Source organism: Tribolium madens, unplaced genomic scaffold (genome assembly GCF_015345945.1).
Source record: "Tribolium madens isolate multiple individuals breed KSU strain unplaced genomic scaffold, Tmad_KSU_1.1 Scaffold_19;HRSCAF=116;Tcas5.2_LG9, whole genome shotgun sequence".
In the NCBI taxonomy this organism is placed as follows: Eukaryota; Metazoa; Arthropoda; class Insecta; order Coleoptera; family Tenebrionidae; genus Tribolium; species Tribolium madens.
Window position 1 is genome coordinate 11,969,908 of NW_025400983.1, and position 20,851 is coordinate 11,990,758.

Here is a 20,851-nt window from a genome sequence, read left to right on the forward strand (position 1 = left end):
AATATGAATTTGTTTCAGTATATAATCGCTAATTTTCAGTAATTTTAAATTATTAAAATACTTATATGTACAACGTACTCAACAAAGTCTATATTTAAATGCGCACATTAGTAAAGCAGTTACACAAATTTTAAAATGCATTACTCTAAATCGTTGATATTAGCCATCGATTTGTTTAAGCATTTTCATTTGGTCCTTCAAGCATAACCTGTATTTCTTCCAATGATTTTCCTTTGGTCTCCGGAATTAAAAATATTGTAATTAAAACAGTTACAAAAGCAGTTGCGCCGAAAAAGTAGAAAACGATATACATATCATAAGCTTTTGTACAATATTTATAAAATAGTATAGAAAGAGTTCCAGCAATTTCGTATATACCGCCACCAACAGACATTCCGATTGCTTTAACTTTAATGGGATATAATTCAGAAACTAAAACTTTGGGTACTAGTCCTAATCCAATATTAAATGAAACGGCATAAAACATAACAAATACTAAAGGTAACCAACTTAGATAATCAACACTGAATCTTAAACTTTTCATGTGTAAATAAACAGCTAATCCTATCAAATTTACTCCTGTTAAAGCGCATGACAAAACTAACAGATTTTTTCGGCCAAATTTATCAATAACATAACACGAAATACACATTGAAACCAACATTAACAATGCAAATAATATTTCCGTCGTGTTTGGATCGAGATATATTGAACCAGCTTCTTCAAGAATTGTATACAAGTTCATCAAAATGACACTTAGACCGCAAAAATGTTGCGCTCCAAACAATATGGTCAAATAAACAAACACTTTTAGTGTACTTTTTTTAAAAATGGCTTCTTTTACGCTACTTTTACTGTCATTCACATAGGTTGTGATTTCTTCAAGTTCGATTTCACAGCTGTTCTTCGAGCGGAATTTTTTCAACGAGTTTAATGCACATTCGTAACGCTGTTTTTTCACCAAAAAGTATGGTGACTCAGGCATGGGAAGAAAAGTGAATATTTGTAAAAATAAAATTCCTACACCCACTACTGACGTTACGTAGAAAGGGGTTGATGGAGCTATAGAGTACACTAGGATAAATCCGAGGTACAACAATACGTAAACGAAACCGTTTAATAAACCTCGAATTTCTTTGTCGGCGATTTCTGAAGTGTACATTGGTACTACAGAAAAAATTATATCTGATGTGGTTCCAAATAGAAATCTTGCGACGTATAAAATTTCTACACGAGTCGCAACCCCGATGAGAATCCATCCTATTATAGAAACGCAAGAAATTATTAAAATCAACCTGTGACGGCCGATTTTGTCAACCAAAAGCGGTGTTATAATTATTGCTAGAGGTCCTGATAAGAGGAATGTAGTTTCCAACCAAGTAGAGTCAACTGATGTGATTTTGACAGGAGAATTTTTTGATTCTAAGATTGGAATCACAGGAGATGACCAACCGTATTGCATCCCATCCGAAGTCACAATAAGCGAAGCTTAAAAAAAATATATGATTTATTTACTACACAACTAGTTTTATTTGGACATACCACTTAAACAGGCCAAAATTTGATATAGATGGCCAGGTTTAAACAAACTGTAAAGGCTTGTTGTTTTAGTTTGATGATTCAGATGCATCGTGAATGGTGAAATAAAAGAAAAAAGCTAAATAAATAATAAAAACAATTAATTACTCTAGAAATGTTTCAAAATGTTTACTTAAAAACTTTATAATGAAAATACTGATTGTTGCTTATTTTCTTTAATATTGCGTTTATGCGCACAAGGCAGACTTATTATTTTAATTGTTTAGTTTATCTAGATAATTGGGTTTTTCAACGTCGTCGTTTTTGAAACGTCATCCAAATGCTAATTACACAAGGCGACAAAAAAAGTCATGTCGTGACAACTTGACAAATTTTATATCATTTTGTTCGTCTCAGTGAGACAAATCAAATGAACTAAAAAAAAAATCAAAAAGTCCACACACTTTGAACTACTTAATTTTTTTCTAATTTAAATGAATTTAAAATACTTTAACTTTAAAAAATCATTACTCAATAACTATTAGGCCGATTTCCTTCAAATAAAAACCATCCTAAAGGGATGGCTTTGCCCTTTAGGATGATATGAAATTTGAAATTGAATATTGGCAAACTTTTCTTCGAACAGTGTTTTATAAAAATGCAATTTTAAGTAAGATTAATATGGATTTCTCCTATAAGGAGCAATGCTTGATTAGCAAACCTTAACTTCAAAAAACCATATCTTGAAAACTACTAAGTATATTCTTTTGAAAATTTGGATTACAACTAATAAAGAGATGCTCTACACGATGGTAATCGAACTTAAGTTTACTTATATTCAAATTCAAATTTCACATCATCTTAAAGGGCAAAGCCATCCCTTTAGAATGGTCTTTATTTGAAGGAAATCGGCCTAATAGTTATTGAGTAATGATTTTTTAAAGTTAAAGCATTTTAAATTCATTTAAATTACAAAAAATTATTTAGTTCAAAGCGTGTGGACTTTTAAATTTTTTTTTTAGTGCATTTGATTTGTCTCACTGAGACGAACAAAATGGTATAAAATTTGTCAAGTTGTCACCACATGACTTTTTTTTTGTCGCCCTGTGTTAGAGATAAAATACATTTGTAGTTTGTTAAAGAAACATTCAAAAATAGATAAAACTAGGTTTTGCTTTATTCACTAGTGGATAAAGTACTTAAATAATAAATCTTTCATCTATTTTCATGACAATTTTTTCGCCAAATATCTTTCAGAAAATTCAAAAATTTTTGTATGTTTTTATAAGAGTCGAATAATAAAACTTGTGATGCCTTTAAATCGCTCTCCAAAATTAATACTCCTATTAAATTAGAAAATTTTACGAAATTCAAAAATTGTAAAAAAAATGTCATAGGTAATAATGTCAAAATTAACAAAATGCCAATATAAGAGTATTTTATGTAACTTGCGGCCGTTGGTAACTAAGGTACTTTGACAAATCTAAAATTATGTCATTGTAAAATGCCCTGAAATTAAAGTTTCTTAAATGTCACTTAAATAATGAAATAAAAATTAATTCGACATTCTTGATGAAAACCTAATTTACACTCTACACATTTTTAAAATAGCAAATAGTATGCCAAAAGTAAATGTCTTAATTTTCAAAGGTACTTATAAAATAAATACATTGTAATTGACGACGTATTTTAAATGTAGAAAAGAATATATTAACGGCAACAAAAGAGGTAAGCTTAAAAACACCATAGAAACAGTATAAGATAAAGTAACTCTTTAAAAGCAACGGCTGATGATAAAATGTTTCAGTAACACATAGTAACGGAGCAACACAATTGCGATATTTGTGATAAAAATTGTAATTTTTACTTATAATATCCTGAGTGCATTGATTGTTTCCGAAATTTTTTTCGAGTGATTGTGAGTTTGAGTACTCGTATGGACAGTGAATTTCGTCCAACTTCTTTCCGTGAATTGACAAAATTTCACTGTAGTCTGTGCTTTATCGTTATGGTAATTGACATTCAAATATGTATTGTCATATTTAATCAAATTCGAACGTGCCAGCTGCAAATACGTTTATAAAATAAAAATTATTGAATTCATTTTAAACTTCAAGCAACGTAAGACAAAGCAACGATAAAAAATAGCTAGCATGGCAAACATTAATCAAAATTCTTAAACAAGGTTAAAAAAAACCTAAAGACTAATTTCCACTTTTAGGCTGTCATGGAAATTGGCTGAAGAAATACACTGTCCGTCACTATACATACACTATCGGACAAAAGTAAAGCAACTATTTAAAAAAAAATCTTTATATAGTTATCTTTATAGTTCCTTCTATTATCTGACGAAATGTATTTCTCTTTGCTTTGGAATTATAAGTAAAATGTAAAAAAATATTTTTATTGGCATCGGTTATCGTTTAGGTTTTCAAATGTTTTACTTATTGAAACATAGCAAAAGTAAAGCAACTTTTACAAAACAAAAATTACTTAACAACAAAAACAAATTTAACAATATTATGAAAGTATTAACTTAGTAATTAATAGGATAACTATTATTTGCTATCACTTTTTGACATCGACGTGGCATGGATGAAATTAAATTTTGTGTTGTAGCAATTGGCAGATTCGTCCAAACTTCGTTAATTTTATCAATCAACGATTGCTTGTTAGGGAAGTGGTACGAATACCACGTTCAATCTCTTCCCACAGGTTCTCGATGGGATTGAGGTCAGGTGATTGTCCTGGCCATTGCAGAACATGGACATCATTCTCCTGAAACCAGTCCTGAGCAAGGCGAGACTTGTGTTTCGGATCATTGTCTTGTTGAAACATGAAGCGCAGAGGCATTTCCCACTCAGCATAAGGCAACATGACATTTTGGAGTATGTCTCGGTATATCAACCGATCCATAGTGCCGTCAATGAAGTGTGGGCCTACTCCGGTCCACAAAAAACAACCCTATAACAATATACTTCCTCGCCCGTGTTTTATTGTTGGTGTAACGTACTTTGGATAAAATCTGGTGTTATCTTTACAGTTAAAAATGTCGTCGTGCAAATGCAAGCCTGGCAAGACGATTTCTTTCTGACCAACGGTTTATTAACTGGACGTTTGCTTCAACTAATCTTCGTTGAACTGTTCGTGAACTTCTAATTCAGGAATTTCACCAATTATTCTTGGTGCTGATAGCCACGTATCTCTTTGAGAAATCCTTTTAATTCTGCTATCCATCCATACTGCAGTTTTTCTAGACCTTTGTGTCTTGGGCATTTTTTCTACATGTCCTCTTACATTATAACTGGACACACTATATTTGGGCAAGACAAATTGCCTGGAAATGGTAGTCACACTCTTTCCCTCCAAAAAAGTGTTCACTACTATTTTTTTTAACTCTAAGCATATTGCTTTCCCTTTTGGCATATTTATGTATTTAAAAAGTTTGCGAATAAGCTTAATTAACCCGAAAATATGCTTTTATAAACTTACCTCAATCGTAGACTCTTTTTTTCTATTTCTATACCAAACAAAAATTTGCTTTATTTTTGTCGCGCTAATAAAGAGTGTTGTTTACATAAATTATTGCAAACTAACGTATTTAACATATGAAAATAATCTTCTTTTGTTTATGACACCAGCCTACTATGACGTTTTAAACTGATAAGTTTTGTCCGATAGTAGGTACATATAAAATAAAACACAAAGAGAATGAGTATAGAAAATATGTAATTTACAAATTATAGAATTAAATACATACAGGGTGCGCCAGAACTCGCGCCCCCAGAGAAAAATGCCATATAAGGTAAGATACCAAGAACATGGAAAAAATGTTTAAAAAAAATATCTATAAAAATTTCGAAGTTATGAGGGTTTAAAGTTTGCATTTTGACTCTATTTATTTCTGTTGGAAAAATAATTTTCCAAGTTTTTTTGCTATAGGCTATTAAAAGAGGAAACAAGGAAGCTGTATCCTAAATTGTAACTCTGTTCAATGTTGTTTGTGGCTTTTATTGGCAAAATTTTTATCCCTTTACTAAATAATTGTAAAAAAAACATATACAAGTATCAGTATCATTAAATAGATATAAAAAAAAATGTCAAATGTCAAAAAATAAATGTCAAAATTTTTTGACAGATAGAATTTTTTAAACATTTTTTCATGTTCCTGGTATCTTACCTTGAAAATTTTCTCTGGGGCGCGAGTTCTGGCGCAGCCTGTATATGGATATAAATATCAAGTATTTTCATTTGTCGCTTCTAACATAACCTGAATTTCTTCTAATGATTTTCCTTTAGTCTCTGGAATTATCAAAATAGTAAATAAAGCAGTAGCGAAAGCAGTCCCAGTAAAAATGTAAAAGAATATATGCATTTCCCAAACACTTGTGATATATTTGTAAAAAAGTATAGACAATGAAGCGGATAATTCAAATGTGCCACCACCAAGAGCCATACCAATTGATTTAATTCTGATAGAATATAATTCGGAAATTAAAATTTTTGGTACCATTCCCAATCCAATATTATAAGTAAGAGCATAAAACATAATAAACACTAAAGGGACCCAACTAAAATAATCAACATGATATCCTAAATTTTTAACATGGAAATAAATTGCTAATCCTAGCAAATTTATTCCTGTTAAGGTACACGACAAAATCAACAACATTTTTCGACCAAACTTATCAATCACTTTGCAGAAAACACACATTGCTACCAACATTAGCGAAGCAAATAATATTTCTGTCGTGTATGAATCGAGATATATTGAACCAGCTTCTTCGAGAATTGTGTATATATTCATTGTGATAATAGTAAAGCCACAAAAATGTTGCGCTGTGACCAGTATGGTTACCCAAGCAAACACTTTGAGAGTACTTTTCTTAAAAATTGTTTCTTTTATATTGCTTTTGATTTCACTTGTTTTTGTGAATTTTACAATTTCTTCAAATTCAATATTACAGTTGTCTTTCATGCGCAGTCTTTTCAAAGATTTCATTGCACTATCATAACGTTGATTTTTTGCAAAAAAATAGGGCGATTCAGGCATGACCCAAAACGTGATTATTTGTAAAAATAAAATGCCTGCGGACACTATTGAAGGTACATAAAAAGGTGTTAATGGAGCTACTGCATATATTATGATGAATCCAGAGTAAAACATGACGTAAAGAATTCCATTTAGAAAACCTCTAATTTCTTTATCGGCGATTTCTGAAATGTACATCGGTACCGTTGTATACATTATATCAGAAACAACACCAAGTAGAAATCTTGCGACGTATAAAATTTGCACACGGGTCGCAGCTCCGATGAGAATCCAACCGATTATAGACATACAAGAAATTAATAAAATTGTTTTATGGCGACCGACTTTGTCAACTAAAATTGGTGTTACAAGTAATGCCAAAGGTCCAGATAATAAGAAAGTTGTTTCTAGCCAAGCCGAATCATCTGCGTTGAGTTTGACGGGAGTATTGTTTGATTCTAAGATAGGCATTACGGGGGATGACCAACCGTATTGCATGCCTTCCGAAATTAAAATAAGTGAAGCTTAAAATATGTATAATTAAGAAAAATGCTAAGTAAATAATTTATAGTATTTACCACTCAATGATGCTAAGATTTGCAAGAGGTATCCGGGTTTTTGTAAGGTGAAAAAGTGTAGACTTTTAATGTGATTTTGACTATTTGAACGCATTATTATATCAAAAACTGAAAGAAGAGAAACATTTATTAATCATTTCTACTTCTAATCACAATTAGGAGATAAATAGTATATTATTTTATTAGGAGTATAAGTGATGGTATATGTGGCGTAGCTGAACGTTTATTTTGCCGAACGGAGTTTGAAGCAAATGATTCAGCTGAGCCACATAAACTCACTTTAACTCCAAATAATATATACTAAATATTTTATCCGCAAACGTATTCAGATTGGGAGTAAAGAGAACACAAAAATTATTAAGTAAATGAACAAAATAATCTGGATGCTTTGCAATGAAAACATAATAAACGTCACGCGTCTGTTTCGGAATTTGTGTTAAGATTTTGAAAAGTGTTTATTGATTTAGTAAAAATTTCGAGTGCTGATAATCTACTTTTACTTGTATAGTCATAAAAGAGTCATTTTTCTGACGTTTGCAGAAAATCTTTTGTATTCTTACGTATGTTCAGTTTTGTACACACTCACATTAGCTTTACAAGTTTTCTTTTAAAGTAAAGCATTTTTGAAAACTACTAATGTGTTTTTTATAGTTTTCAGTCTGACTGTTATCAAAAGTTTGTAACTTTACTATTTTTTTCTAGTTTATCTTTAATTGTTGGTAGGTATTTTATTTATAAGGCATGCGTATTTTAATTGTTCATTTTTTATTTCAATAACTAGAATAAATAATAATTATTATTTATGTATCAAGGGAATAAACAACTATTTTAATTTCGAGAATGTAAGTTATATGCATCCGAAGAATTTACGACGTTTATTCCACTGATGCAAATAAAATTGTTCTCCACACTAATTAATAATAACATAAGAAAGTGGTAAATTTCTTAAATAATGTCAAATAATTTGTTAAAATATTTAAATCACTCAATTTCAAAAGAAAAATGTTTTAATACCAGAAAAATCAAAAGGCAAGTATTCAGTGTGTATAAGTGAAACGACTTTTGTAAAAAATATTTTTTATATAACTATTTTTCTATAAAGTAAAGTGCCTTTTTAGTTGCAAATACGACAAACAGTTATTAAAAAAAAGTTGTTTAAAGAATTTTATTTTTAACAGCTTATTTATTACAAATAAAAAAAATACATTTAGAGTGTAAATTATAAATTTTTGACGTTTATATTAATAAAAATCTATTATCTCAGAAAGAAATAGAAAAACAGTTTGCAGCAGACTTTTATGGACCACCTGCTAGAATCTTTCCAAGAATTAATTAAGTGTATCGTGTCAGTGAATGACTGAATTTTTTTTAACTTCTAGAAACATTAGGTATTCGTTATATTCGTTTCTAAAATGAATCCTACAAACAATAAATTTGTCAGTTTTTTTTCTTTTAGTATTTATTTTCATTAAACGAATATACACTGTATCAATTTTAAAACTTGCAATCGGCAATTTTTCTCAACTGAAAAAGTTATTAATAATCACTCAAAGCCATTTTGGTGGTTCCTAGGGGGAATTAAAATGACATGATAAGTGACACACCTCCACCCACCCTTGAATATAATAAAAAAATTAAAATTTAACGTCTTCGTTTTTGAATAATTGGAAAAATGGCTTTACCAAATAGGCAGTTGTACGACATTTTTGAAAGGCTATGTATCGCAAGTAGGGTGGTGCCATTTAAAATTGTCAACTTAAGGTGGCTGTGTCTTGAAGGGTGGGTGGACGAGCGTCACTTATCAAGCCATTTTGATTCTCCCTAAAAACCACCGAAACGGTTTTGAGTGATTCTCAATAACTTTTATAGTTCTAGAGTTATTGCCGATTGCAAGTTTTAAATTTGACACCCTGTATTAATTGGTTAGGTAAATGAGATAATTACTTTTTAAAGATTAAACGTTGGAACCATCACAACTTCAAAAAGAAATGTACAATTTTTAGCTTTTCACCTAGTTTTGAACCCACGATTCGCCACTGGTTCAAACTATGGATAAATATAAAGATCTGACATTCTTATCCTTTGACATTTTCTGATTTTTTTGCAACCAAGTGTACCTATTACTAGTGATAATTACAAAAAAGGCTATTTGTCCAGGATCTTTAGGAGGTTCTAACTTCTGCGTGAATCATTTTCGGACATAAATCTACGGGAACATCTCTTTTTATTTTGACCTAGGAAATCAGTCCTCGAAATATTGTAACGTTTATTTCAGACATCTTGTATATCAGTATTTTTAGCAGCGATCACAAATTGGCTTAATTAGACCTTTTTCTTGTTATCTTATGTCTAAATTGTAGAGTCGATCTCTTGTTGAATAAATAGCGAACTTTGAAACTGTCTTTGATCATGGTCCGACGCTCCTCGTTAAAATACGAAATTACGGAACAATTTCTCAAATTTTGTTGTAATGAAAGCCTGATGGTTATTTTAGGGTTACTTAATACACGTGCAAAAAATGACATTTTCGTATATGAAACGAAAATTTATATTGTTTTCGCAATTTTTTTTATTAAAACTGAAAAACTCGTGGTAGATTGATGAAAATATCTAATATTGCACAAGTTCATGAATAATGGTAATGTGACAGGATAATTTATCACTGAAAAGCCACGAGTGAGGTGCAGTGAAAGGAATTGAAGTTTTTCCTCCTCTTCGAGCTGAAATCAAAAGTTTCCTCAAACAATTTGAATTTGTTAATTTTAGTAAACAGAAGACCGGTTGGAGATCTAAATTTCGGATGAAAGTTTTAAATAGAAAATTTAATTGCCATAAAGCTAAGTTTATTTTGTACAACGCCTATTGTTGTGACTCGAGGCAATAAATCATTAATTACGACTGTAAAGAAACCCAATTTGCAAAGTTTTTGAGAAAAGATTCAGGTGGCCTCGGTAGGAATCTAATTAAAATAACGCGTTTTATGAAACAATCCAACTACTTCAACTTTTTGCCCCTTATTACACTCTTAACAAATTTAATTTCGTTCTTATGTTAATTGAGCTGCGATGACGCACTTAAATGCGCGTTTTCTCTCGAATATAATTCATTTACCAGAAAAAATCGTTTACCGAAATTAGTTCACAACTAGGTTACCCAAATTATAAACTGATAAAGTTAAATTGCTCTTATCGTCCCCCAATTTTACTGCTTTCCCCAAATTAAAGCGAACTGTTTGTCCAATCTCTGATTTCTTATCTAAATATAGGTACCTATGTACCTATATCATTTCTATATTTTCAATATAAATACCATTTAACTTTCTTAATTCTTACATTAGAAAGAACATAGTGTTTTGAATTTTTATAGGCAACTTAAAATACAGCTGTGTTCCTGTAAATAATTTATACGACACGTGTGCAGCAGTAAACAACTCTTGGGCATATCCAGTTCAAAAATAAAAATATTTTCCCTTTATAGATGTAAGTAAATATGGTTATAATTGAAATACACTTACGTAAATATGCCATTCTTACATTTTATTTCTAATTAAAACAAAATGTAAAAAACTATATTAAGTTGTACGTGCCATAGCCATCGTCACAGCTGTCACTTTCCACTGTTTTTTTTCTATATGAAGTAGTGGAGCTTTTTGGCTCAAAATTTGTCAGTGGGGTGGAGTTATACAAAGACATCAAATGTTTTTGACCTATTTCACCTCAAAAAACTCAGTTGCGATGTTGCCAAGGTGGCGATGGCTATGGCATAGATAATAGTTGTCTTTGAAGTCAATTATTTATGTTAAATTCAAATTTTAGATACATACCAGATGACAATTTTTATTTTAAATTGGAATTAAATAAAATGGTAGCGTAATCTGCAGAAATATGGTTCTCATATGATATGTAGCTATTTATTTTCTAGTACTTACCTATGTATTGTAATAATTTCACTTGATAAATCTAGTTTAATAACATGTGGACTCAGACTATATTGTCAAACTAATCTCGGATAAGGGCAAAAAGGGACGCCGCCGTCAAATAATTATGAATTTGTTGTTTGTTTTAGGAGCAAAATAATTACATTTTGTTTGTGCCTACCTGTAAATATTTATTTATTAATAAAAATAGTCCTCTAAGGCAATTAATTTTTTTCTGATAGATAAATTCGTAAAAGTATAATACATAACGAGTATGGAAAACGACAAATAACAAATAAGTCTTATGTGTACGAAGCGTCAGTCGAGTGCAGAAGCACTTTCTAGCGAGTTGTATACACTATTTTCTCTAAGAGTCTGAAAAAAGTCATTTATTGCAAAAATATTGATTTATTAGAATCAATAAAATTAATGATCAGATTATTAATATCACAGTTATTTTAATAATATAAAATAAAAACCTATGAAAAGTGTTATATTTACCAAAATCCATTTATAGCTCACATTTGCCCGAAATGTATGACGTTTTTATAGCTTCTTAACGAGCGTTTCAGATAAACAAAATAGCAACATACTTATTAAGTTAATATAATAATATTAGAGAGTTTTTGCAAACCGTAAAAATGTTTTTCTACTTTGCGTTCGCACTAAGGTCCATTACGATATTGTTTTGGGTTTCGTAATGAACAAAAACAGTGCTATAAAAATTATACTAAAAAGAGGGAAATTTAGTCTTATAATGTTGGCGACCTAACCGTTTTTCCATCGAACTGTCAGTGTCAATCGGTCTAACGCAAATGAAATTATTCAAATACGAAATTTTTGCTGTGATTGGTTTAATTAATCATCGCAAAAAATATTCCGAATGAACATGATTATAGTGGTGCTTACGCATATCTTTAGATCATAGGACAAAGTAAAATAAAAGGTACTTACTATTACTTTTGAGACTTTTGTGGTTAGGTAGGTTTTGCCGTCAACTTACTGAACAATATTGACGTGTGATCTCACAGAGAGTAAACTGTTCATCGTATTTGCCGTCAAGGTTGGTATTTCTAACGCCGTACATTGCAAAACGTCTTCGACACCTTCGAAATTCATTTTTACGAATAAAATAATGACGTTTCAAATTAATTTATTTCATAGCCACCTAGCCACCACGCAATGTCGCCAACTGCCGCAAAATTCCCTACATTTATTATTTTTTTATTTTTTTGTTTAATAAAGTGCAAAGTAGAAAAAATACTGTATGATATCTCGTTTATAAGGTATTTTGTCGCACTTACTGCGACACGTGCGTGCGACAAAATGCTTCTTATAAAACTCGTATCATAATATACTATTAACGTATTACCACAAATGGCCGTTGCTAAGAAATCAAAAAATAAGACGTTTACGTAAACGTCTTTGAATTGACGGAATAGGTACGCCTTTCGCTCTTGAAAGACGTACCACACGACAATTAAATGACGTTGTCGTTAAGGATAACGTTAAACTAAACGATTTGCAAAAACTCTCTATTAACAGTAAATTATTACTTTATAACCGTGCTTACTTAATAACGTACAAATTTTTCACAGATGCCTCATTTGTTTGAAATTGACGTTTTCCTTTCTTATACATAGTATCGTGGGAAAATATCATTTGGATTACAAGAGGTAAGGTCTACCGAGTCCCACAGATACAAACTTCGGACTCTGATGTTGATAATAAAGTGAGAATGTTTAATGTCTCGCATTGCTTCACCACCGGAGTGTGAAAATACGGTCCTGCAATTTGTTGCTTAATGTTCATTAAAATATACTTCCGGTTTTGTTTAATTTACAAAGCTGTAAGTACGCCTTTGGTGAATCGATGTTTTTGGTGTTATTGTATGGTAAAGAAAATCATTAATCTTTGGATCAAACTGTCTGGATTCTTGTGAAACAATATACATCAATTAATTTAAATTAATTATTGTGCTTGCTTAACGGTTATACTTGTCCGTTAATTTATTGCCAAAAAAATATTTTATTGTTTTAGAACGCAATGAAAATTTCAATGGCAATTTAACATCTTTAGTCCTGTGGCGTTTTAATGATCGTTCAGTATTTTACATTAACAAATTTAAATGTCCTTGGGCTTGAACAATAAAATGCTTTTAAAAAACAATTTACTGATAGATACGCAATTAACAAATAAACATTTTTTTGTTTGTCAAATTCGCCAAAGAACTGTAATATTATTTATTGTGTTTTACTCAGGCCTCACATATCTGTTTTGCTATTTTCATAAAGTTACAATCTAATCATTTATTTATGGCCGACTGTGTTTGTGTAAAAAAATAAGTACTTAGGTACATAAAACGATATTCGTTGTACCTAGTAATTATTTGCTCTCTTTTGAAGTTGTTCATAATAAAAAAGTTTATAAAAAAGGAACAATTGGGATGAGGTGGTCAAAATGGTCCAAATAAGTGTAAGTGGTAACAGTAATTTTTATTTAGAATGAGAATTATTTTTCAGATAAGATAAAACAATTTCTTCATATTTTGCAAACTGTTTATAACCCAGTTTGTTAAGGTTATCGGTCCGATAAATATATTTAGCATAAAAGAAATGTTACCTAGCAACATTGATATACATTATTATTCACTACATTATTATAAATCTAAATCAGGTCAATACCTTAGGGAACTAGAAAATATGTCATGTAAAAAGTGCCAATTAAAATTAAGTCAAAAACCATTTTCCTACCTGCATAATGTGTGTACTTATATCAAGTGTATATTTTCCTACAAAATCACAAAAAAATAATTGGCTATACTATACTATAAGTCAGATATGATACAAATCTGAGATAAAATCTCTAGATTCAAATTAAAAAGGAACAATTTTTATCAAAAATAATTATTTATCTTTACAAGTTAACGTTGTAAACATCACACTTTTGTAAGACTAGTTGTCACATCATTGTCGTCATGGCTAATGACAGTTTTTTGTCCCTTAAGCAAAAGCTGGATTTCTTCCAACGATTTTCCCTTAGTTTCAGGTACAATAGTAACAACAAATACTGTGGTAATAAAAGAAAAAGAAGCGAATAGATAAAACGGTACATGATACCCGTATGACTCACTTAGGTGTTTGTATAATTCAATCGAAACAATCCCAAAAATGAGATACATAGCATCAGCTATAGTCATTCCCATAGCTTTAACCTTATTTGAAAAAATCTCAGCACTTATCACAATAGGTACCATACCTAATCCCATCTTAAAAGTAGCAGCATACACCATAACACAGCCGATAGGAATCCAACTTACAGCACGCATGTCGTAACCGACGTATTTCAAGTTAAAATAAGTTGCTAAAACTAGGAGGCAAATTCCAGTTAGAATACTGGAGGAGATTAAGAGGAACTTTCTTCCGTATTTGTCAACGGCGAACGAAGATATTGTCGCCGCTATGAGCATACAACTTGAGAATATAATCGCTGTTGCGTTTGACGTGAGATAAACTGACCCAGCATTGGTCAAAATCGTGTGCATATTCATCAACATGACGCTGATTCCGGTGAAATGTTGAGCTCCGTTGAGCATTGTTATCACAATCAAGGCTTTGCGATTACTATTGACGAGGAGTAGGTCTTGCGGTCGTCCTTTTTCCTTTCTTTGGCGTTCGATCGCTCTGCTGATTTCCTCTAATTCGATTTCGTTATCTTTGGTCGTTCTCAGCCGATTCAAGGCTTTCCGGGCCTTGTCCATCTTGTTTTTTGTGATGAGGTAGTATGGAGATTTGGGCATGAAGGTGAAAGAAGCCAGCTGGATCACTAATAATGCCCCACCGACTACCGACGGGACATAAAAAGGGGTAAATGGGGCAATTGCGTAGATGAGGAGAATCCCAAAAAGCATCATCAGGTAGATGAGGCATGACAAAAGCCCCCGGATTTTTTGGTCGGCGATCTCCGCAACGTACATGGGGGTCGCCACAAAAGCCATGTCACCTGCTAGGCCAGACAGAAACCTGGCAACGTACAGTAGAGTAACTTTGGATGCCAATGCTATTAAAATCCACGATACGAGACTTGTAATCGACGACACCATTGTGGAGTTTTTGCGGCCGATTTTGTTTACTAAGTAGATGGTGACGGGAAGGCCGGCGATCCCACCGACGAGGTACATGGTTTCCAGCCAACTTTCATCGATTTTTGATATCTGGATGGGTGTGTTTTCGGATTGGAGTATGGGTATGACGGGTGCGGACCAGCCGTAGTGCATGCCATCGTTCATTGCGCTTATTGTCGCTATAATAATGGGTTTATCACTGAGTAAATTAATGAAAAAGTACTTACCAGCGACCGAGGCGAGGATTTGGGGCCCCGTTCCGGCGAACATTTGCTTGAGGCCAGTTTTCTGTTTTTTCTGCATTTTTTGAGCGGAATGATTATGAAATTGGGAAATGACAGTTAATGACGTACACGCAAGTGGAGGTCGAGACTAGTGTGGACAGGTAAGAAGTTGGAATCATGGAGATGATTGACTGATGTGAAAATAGATTTGGATCTGGCAATACACCGAGCACACGTTTCGCACGAGTATCCACTTGTACATTAAACGCAACATAGAATGATAATAAACCATATCTAAATTGTTGTTGACACGTAACAGGTATAATATTTCAAATTGTGATGGTGGAAAAAATTGCTGGGTGCGTTGAATAATGGTTTCTTCCAATTTTGCTACATCATCTTGATTTATAAATAGACGTGTATGTTAAATACGTGGAATTCTTCATGACTTACGTCACAATTTCGCAAATTTTCGTATGAAAGGAAGCTGTCTGTGTTAGGTGTAGGGTCCGTTATGTTGGTTTAAACTTAACTTTAGTAGCAACTTTATCAGTTGCGTGGTTGGAATATTTTTTATACACCAACAATAGATATGACATCCTTTGCGTCTGAGTGTTGAAGATAAGCATACATCAATAGGATGTTTGTGAGTTTCTGAAAATGTAGAATTACAAAAATTATACTCACATTAACAATAAATGTTATTAATAAAAATATTTTTAGTTTAAAAATCTGTATGTTGTTAAAGTTTGGGAACACTCACCTACATTACATAGTTAGTATTAAAACTATTTAAACAGTTCAACTACATATCAACGAAATTTTATCAACGTTCGTATCAAAATTTTGCACTTAATTTAAATGTAATGGTTATTATACTTATTACGAGCGTTTCAAGGTTAAATACGAATAAAATAAATAATTGCCTTCAAATTGAAGGAAAAAATTGTAGAAAATTGCGTTTGCTGAGCACTAGAAATGTAACACCCTGTCTACAATTATATTTTATGTAATACCGGGTAACTATAAATCTTTGTGGCAAAAAATCAGTTGGTAAAAATTTGTTATATCAGAATGTGCCAGGTGTCGACTAAGTTAGTGATTGTCTGTCTCAAATGAATAACAATTGCCTATAAAAGTTTGAAGTTTAAATTTGAAAGTCAAGGTTGTCAAACTAAAACTTTAAATTTGACACCAAATTGAGGTAAAAAAATCACAATCATTTACAGTCACCCGGTAGGTGTTAAAAGAGTATACTTAGATTTTATCTCAAGGACGTAGTTGATATTTTATCAAAAAACTACTCTAATTGGTATACTTTGCCCTCCAAGAGACTCCTGCATTAACACTGCACCCATCTTATGCAAATCACAGGTCTCGCTTAAAGTAATAATATTAATAATCATGAATGTGCGTGACACCCAATTGGTTGGGTGCCTTACCTTAAAGTTTTTGGAAATGAAAGATAGACAACCAAATAAAATTAAATATATGTAGGTAGTAATCACAATTTTTGCAATTAATAACTTGTGTTTTATTTATAATTGAATAGGTTTTTAAAAACTTTTAGTTCCACACGTAATAAACTACTGAAATAGTTTTGCAAACAACAAATTGTTAAACATCGTTAGGTTGGATTGCCAAGCATACTAAATAATTAAAGACTGACTAAAATTAAATGATGAAGTGTGTTGTAAACCGTACCAGATATACATATCTATAATATTTTATAAGCAATTGTAAATTTCCACAACCTGACAATTACTACTATTTCTTTTGGAAAGTCCTGGTAAGCCAACAAGTTACTGGATTTCAGTCTAATTGTTCAAACATATTATTGTATTTGATTATAATTATAAACTTCTAGAATTTTCTTTTTTTTTCTTCTGTTGGAGTAAATAAAAATCTTATTAAAACCATACAAAACAAAATGGAATTTTTTGACAAAGATAACATATCTGTAACCATTTTGAGATTCGGCACGTCGGTAAATATTCGCAACGTCCCTTCCTCTTTATTAAAATATTTCATGAAATGTTTGCGAACATCAATTGAATAGAGTGCAAAACCTTGTCAAACTATTGCAGTAAAGTAGGTAGATGCTTTCCGAACTTATTCAACTCAGAAACGATTGACATACATATATATCTTTTGTTAAAAGCTTCAGAATTGTATCATTTCTTCAATATTTTATGGATTTTTTTTATTACAAGTAGGTGTTTAGCAAGATAAAATAAGAAATACTAAAACGTTTTTTACTGTTTTACAATTCCATATCCGAGAGATTAAGAAGGGGTATCTTTGGGGGAGTAAGATACCGATTTAGGGCGGTTTTTGGAAAAACTATCAAATGCGCCTTTTAGTAAACGATCAAACTAGAGTTTGACTATATTCCTGATGTTCAATGATATTGTTTTGGCGAGAAAATTAAAAAAACTATAAGCAGTTTTTTGTAAGTTCCATGGCCACAAAAAGTCCGGGCTTATACACAGCCTCATTTGAAACCTATTCCCGTAAAAATTATGTGGATTTCTTACGTGGTTGTCTTAAACTTCCCCTTCAACAATTACGTAATGTAGGGAAAAAGCTTTGTCTAGTATTTAGAAGAGGGCAGGTCAAAATTTGGATTGTTAGAGGTAACTAATTTTCAAACAACAAACCTCGAGGTAAAAATTGTAAGTAAATAAATTTGTACACTTAGCAAAGCATTTAGTTTTTAAAGACAGTTGTCCATGAAATGACATACAGGGTGTGTCAGAAAAATGCCATATAAGGTAAGATACCAGGAACATGGAAAAAATGTAATTTTTTTTTATCTAAGTATAAAAATTTCGAAGTTATGAAGGTTTAAATTTTGCACTTTGACTCTATTTATTTCTGTAGAAAAAATAATTTTACAAGTTTTTTTTTTGCTATAGGCTATTAAAAAGGGAAAAAAGGAAGCTGCATCCTAAATTGTAACTCTGTTCAATGTTATTTGTGGTTTTTATTGGCAAACATTTTGTACCTTTAATAAATAATTCTAAAAAAATATATACAAGATCATCATTATCAGTAAATAGACATAAAAAAATGTTAAATGTCAAAAAGTAAATGTAAAAATTTTTTTGACAGATAGAATTTTTTAAACATTTTTTCCATGTTCCTGGTATCCTACCTTACTTGAAAATTTTCTCTGGGACGCGATTTCAATGAATCTAATGACATATTATTTTTTTTAAAATAAAATAACTAAGCGCATACAAATTAATTTATTTTTTGTGTGTTGTAACAAAAATAAATATAACTTTCTAAGCAATTACAAGATTGTGATTTTCGTATTTATCGTCCGTGAGTGTTTGTTTTTGTTTTTTCAATAGTGTTTGTATCTCTTCTAGTGATTTACCTTTAGTTTCTGGAATGACAAAGAAAGCAAAAGCTGCTGTCACAAATGCAACTACTGTAAAAATATAAAAAGGAACATAATATCCACAATAATGAACAATGGTTTGATACATCTCTATACAAATAAATCCAAAAGTTACATACATTCCGTCACTCAAGGACATACCAAGAGCTTTAACATTCATTGAAAATAATTCCGAAGCTAATACAATCGGTACTAAACCAATACCACTACGAAATCCTGCAGCATATGTCATTACAGCAATCAAAGGAATCCAACCAAATGTACTAGAATCAATTTTTTCCAATGATTTTAAGTGGAAATAAACGGCCATAATTAACAAACACGAACCACAAACCATACTCGAGATAATTAAAAGAACTTTCCGCCCGAGTTTGTCAAGGAAAAACGAAGTTAGAATCGATGTAATTAGCATCACAGCAACGAAAAAAATAGCAGTCACGTTATAATTAAAAAAAGTTGAATCGGTATCAACTAGAATTGTATGCAAGTTCATTAAAATCGGAGTTATCCCGGAGAAATGTTGTGCTGCAGTTAGGTATAACACAATTGTGAAAGCTCTCCGATTGTTTGACACTGAGAAAAGTTCACGGAAGCGTCCTTTCTCTTTTTGTTGTTTTTGGATGGCTGAAGATATTGTTTGGAATTTGTCGAGATTTCCTCGCAGTTTTAATAGAGCTGCTTTGGCTTTTTCCTCTTGTCTTTTCTTCATCAGATAGTAGGGAGATTCTGGCAAAATCCAAAATGTGAGAAGTTGGGTCACCAGCAACACTGCTGCTATCACAGAAGGGACATAGAAGGGCATAAATGGGGCTACTGAGTAAATGGTAAGCATGCCAAAAGTCACCATCACGTACAAACTTCCCGACAAAACTCCCCTAAACTTTTCCTCGGCGATTTCGGCGATATACATCGGCGTTGAAACGTAGTTAACATTCGCTTCTAATCCGCCCAAAAACCGTGCTAAGTATAAATACTGCACCTTGTCGGCGGTTCCTATAATTATCCAAGCGATTAAGTTAATAGCCGAGGCTGTTAAAATCGATTTTTTTCGCCCAATTTTATTTACGAGGAAGATTGTTAATGGCAAACCGACGACTCCTCCGGAGAGATAGATGGTTTCCAAAAGTGTCACATCATTTGGGGTTATTTTTATTGGACTGTTGGGTTTACGTAGGACGGGAACTATCGGTGCGGTCCAAGCAAAATGCATACCGTCAACAAATGCACTCAGTGTTGCTGTCAAAAATTGTTTTTAGATTCATATTAAAACAGGCTTGTATTTACCTATGAGTGTTGAGATAACTTGTAATGTGATCCCGGTAATCATGATTTCGCACTGTTGCTATTTTACAAAAGGTAAATTTTCACTGTTGTGGTGTCTCATTTTTAGGATTCACACCAACGATGTGTGTAAAGGTCGTTTTCATATATACTTAACTGTTTAAAAATATACAACAGATATAAATAACGACGAATAGTTTTTTTTTTGATTATATGGTTTAAAAATCAAAGTTTTTTTTGTTCGTATGGAAATTTGTGCCCCACGATCCTTACATGCAAAAATGCTATTATAAATTAATGTTAATTAAAATATTAATTGAATGTCAGTACGCTGATTTTTTAATTTCTAGATTGATAATTACTATCTAAAAAGTATCAAGATTTAATAGTTAAGTAAATCAAAATGGATTTTTAATTAGAGAACTAATAAATAAGTAAGCAAGATTTTTTTGCATCTAGTTTTAAAATGCGGTTTTAGATTAATAGTTGCTTTACACTATCGGACAAAAGTGAAACAACTATTAAAAAAAATTCTTTATACAGGAGGCGCCAGAATTCGCGCCCCAGAGAAAAATGCCATATAAGATTAGTTATCTGGAACATGGAAAATAAAGATGTTAAAAAAAATTTATCTATAAAAATTTCGAAGTTATGAGAGTTTAAAGTTTGCACTTTGACTCTATTTATTTCTGTTGGAGAAATAATTTTTAAATAATTTTTAATAAGTTTTTTTACTATACGCTATTAGAAGAGGAAACAAGGAAGCTGTA

General features: G+C 31.6%; 5 protein-coding genes across 5 annotated transcripts in view; all 5 read right to left on the minus strand.

Annotated features, from left to right (window-relative positions):
• The window catches only part of LOC123009436 (5-hydroxytryptamine receptor-like), a 93,529-nt gene extending 81,446 nt beyond the window's left edge, over positions 1-12,083 (minus strand). The window contains exon 1 of the mRNA XM_044405751.1: positions 11,999-12,083. The gene's annotated coding sequence lies outside the window, so the exon portion shown is untranslated. The remainder of the gene's footprint in view (positions 1-11,998) is intronic.
• Positions 14-1,711, minus strand: LOC123009465 (facilitated trehalose transporter Tret1-like). Its single transcript, XM_044405810.1, has 2 exons — positions 1,543-1,711; positions 14-1,488 (listed from the first exon to the last, which is right to left on the minus strand). The coding sequence occupies exons 1-2, from the start codon at positions 1,628-1,630 to the stop codon at positions 176-178; spliced, it is 1,401 nt and encodes a 466-aa protein (XP_044261745.1). The 5' UTR covers positions 1,631-1,711; the 3' UTR covers positions 14-175.
• LOC123009460 (facilitated trehalose transporter Tret1-like) lies at positions 5,654-7,745 on the minus strand. Its single transcript, XM_044405795.1, has 3 exons — positions 7,689-7,745; positions 7,129-7,236; positions 5,654-7,074 (listed from the first exon to the last, which is right to left on the minus strand). Exons 2-3 carry the CDS (start codon positions 7,220-7,222, stop codon positions 5,756-5,758), a joined length of 1,413 nt encoding a protein of 470 aa, XP_044261730.1. The 5' UTR covers positions 7,223-7,236; positions 7,689-7,745; the 3' UTR covers positions 5,654-5,755.
• Positions 12,084-13,522: 1,439 nt separating the features above from the next.
• Positions 13,523-16,136, minus strand: LOC123011633 (facilitated trehalose transporter Tret1-like). The gene is made up of 2 exons (XM_044409172.1): positions 15,395-16,136; positions 13,523-15,346 (listed from the first exon to the last, which is right to left on the minus strand). The coding sequence occupies exons 1-2, from the start codon at positions 15,468-15,470 to the stop codon at positions 13,983-13,985; spliced, it is 1,440 nt and encodes a 479-aa protein (XP_044265107.1). The 5' UTR covers positions 15,471-16,136; the 3' UTR covers positions 13,523-13,982.
• A 2,491-nt stretch (positions 16,137-18,627) lies between these two features.
• Positions 18,628-20,227, minus strand: LOC123014318 (facilitated trehalose transporter Tret1-like). The gene is made up of 2 exons (XM_044413380.1): positions 20,085-20,227; positions 18,628-20,036 (listed from the first exon to the last, which is right to left on the minus strand). Exons 1-2 carry the CDS (start codon positions 20,125-20,127, stop codon positions 18,682-18,684), a joined length of 1,398 nt encoding a protein of 465 aa, XP_044269315.1. The 5' UTR covers positions 20,128-20,227; the 3' UTR covers positions 18,628-18,681.
• Between the last annotated feature and the right edge of the window lie 624 nt (positions 20,228-20,851).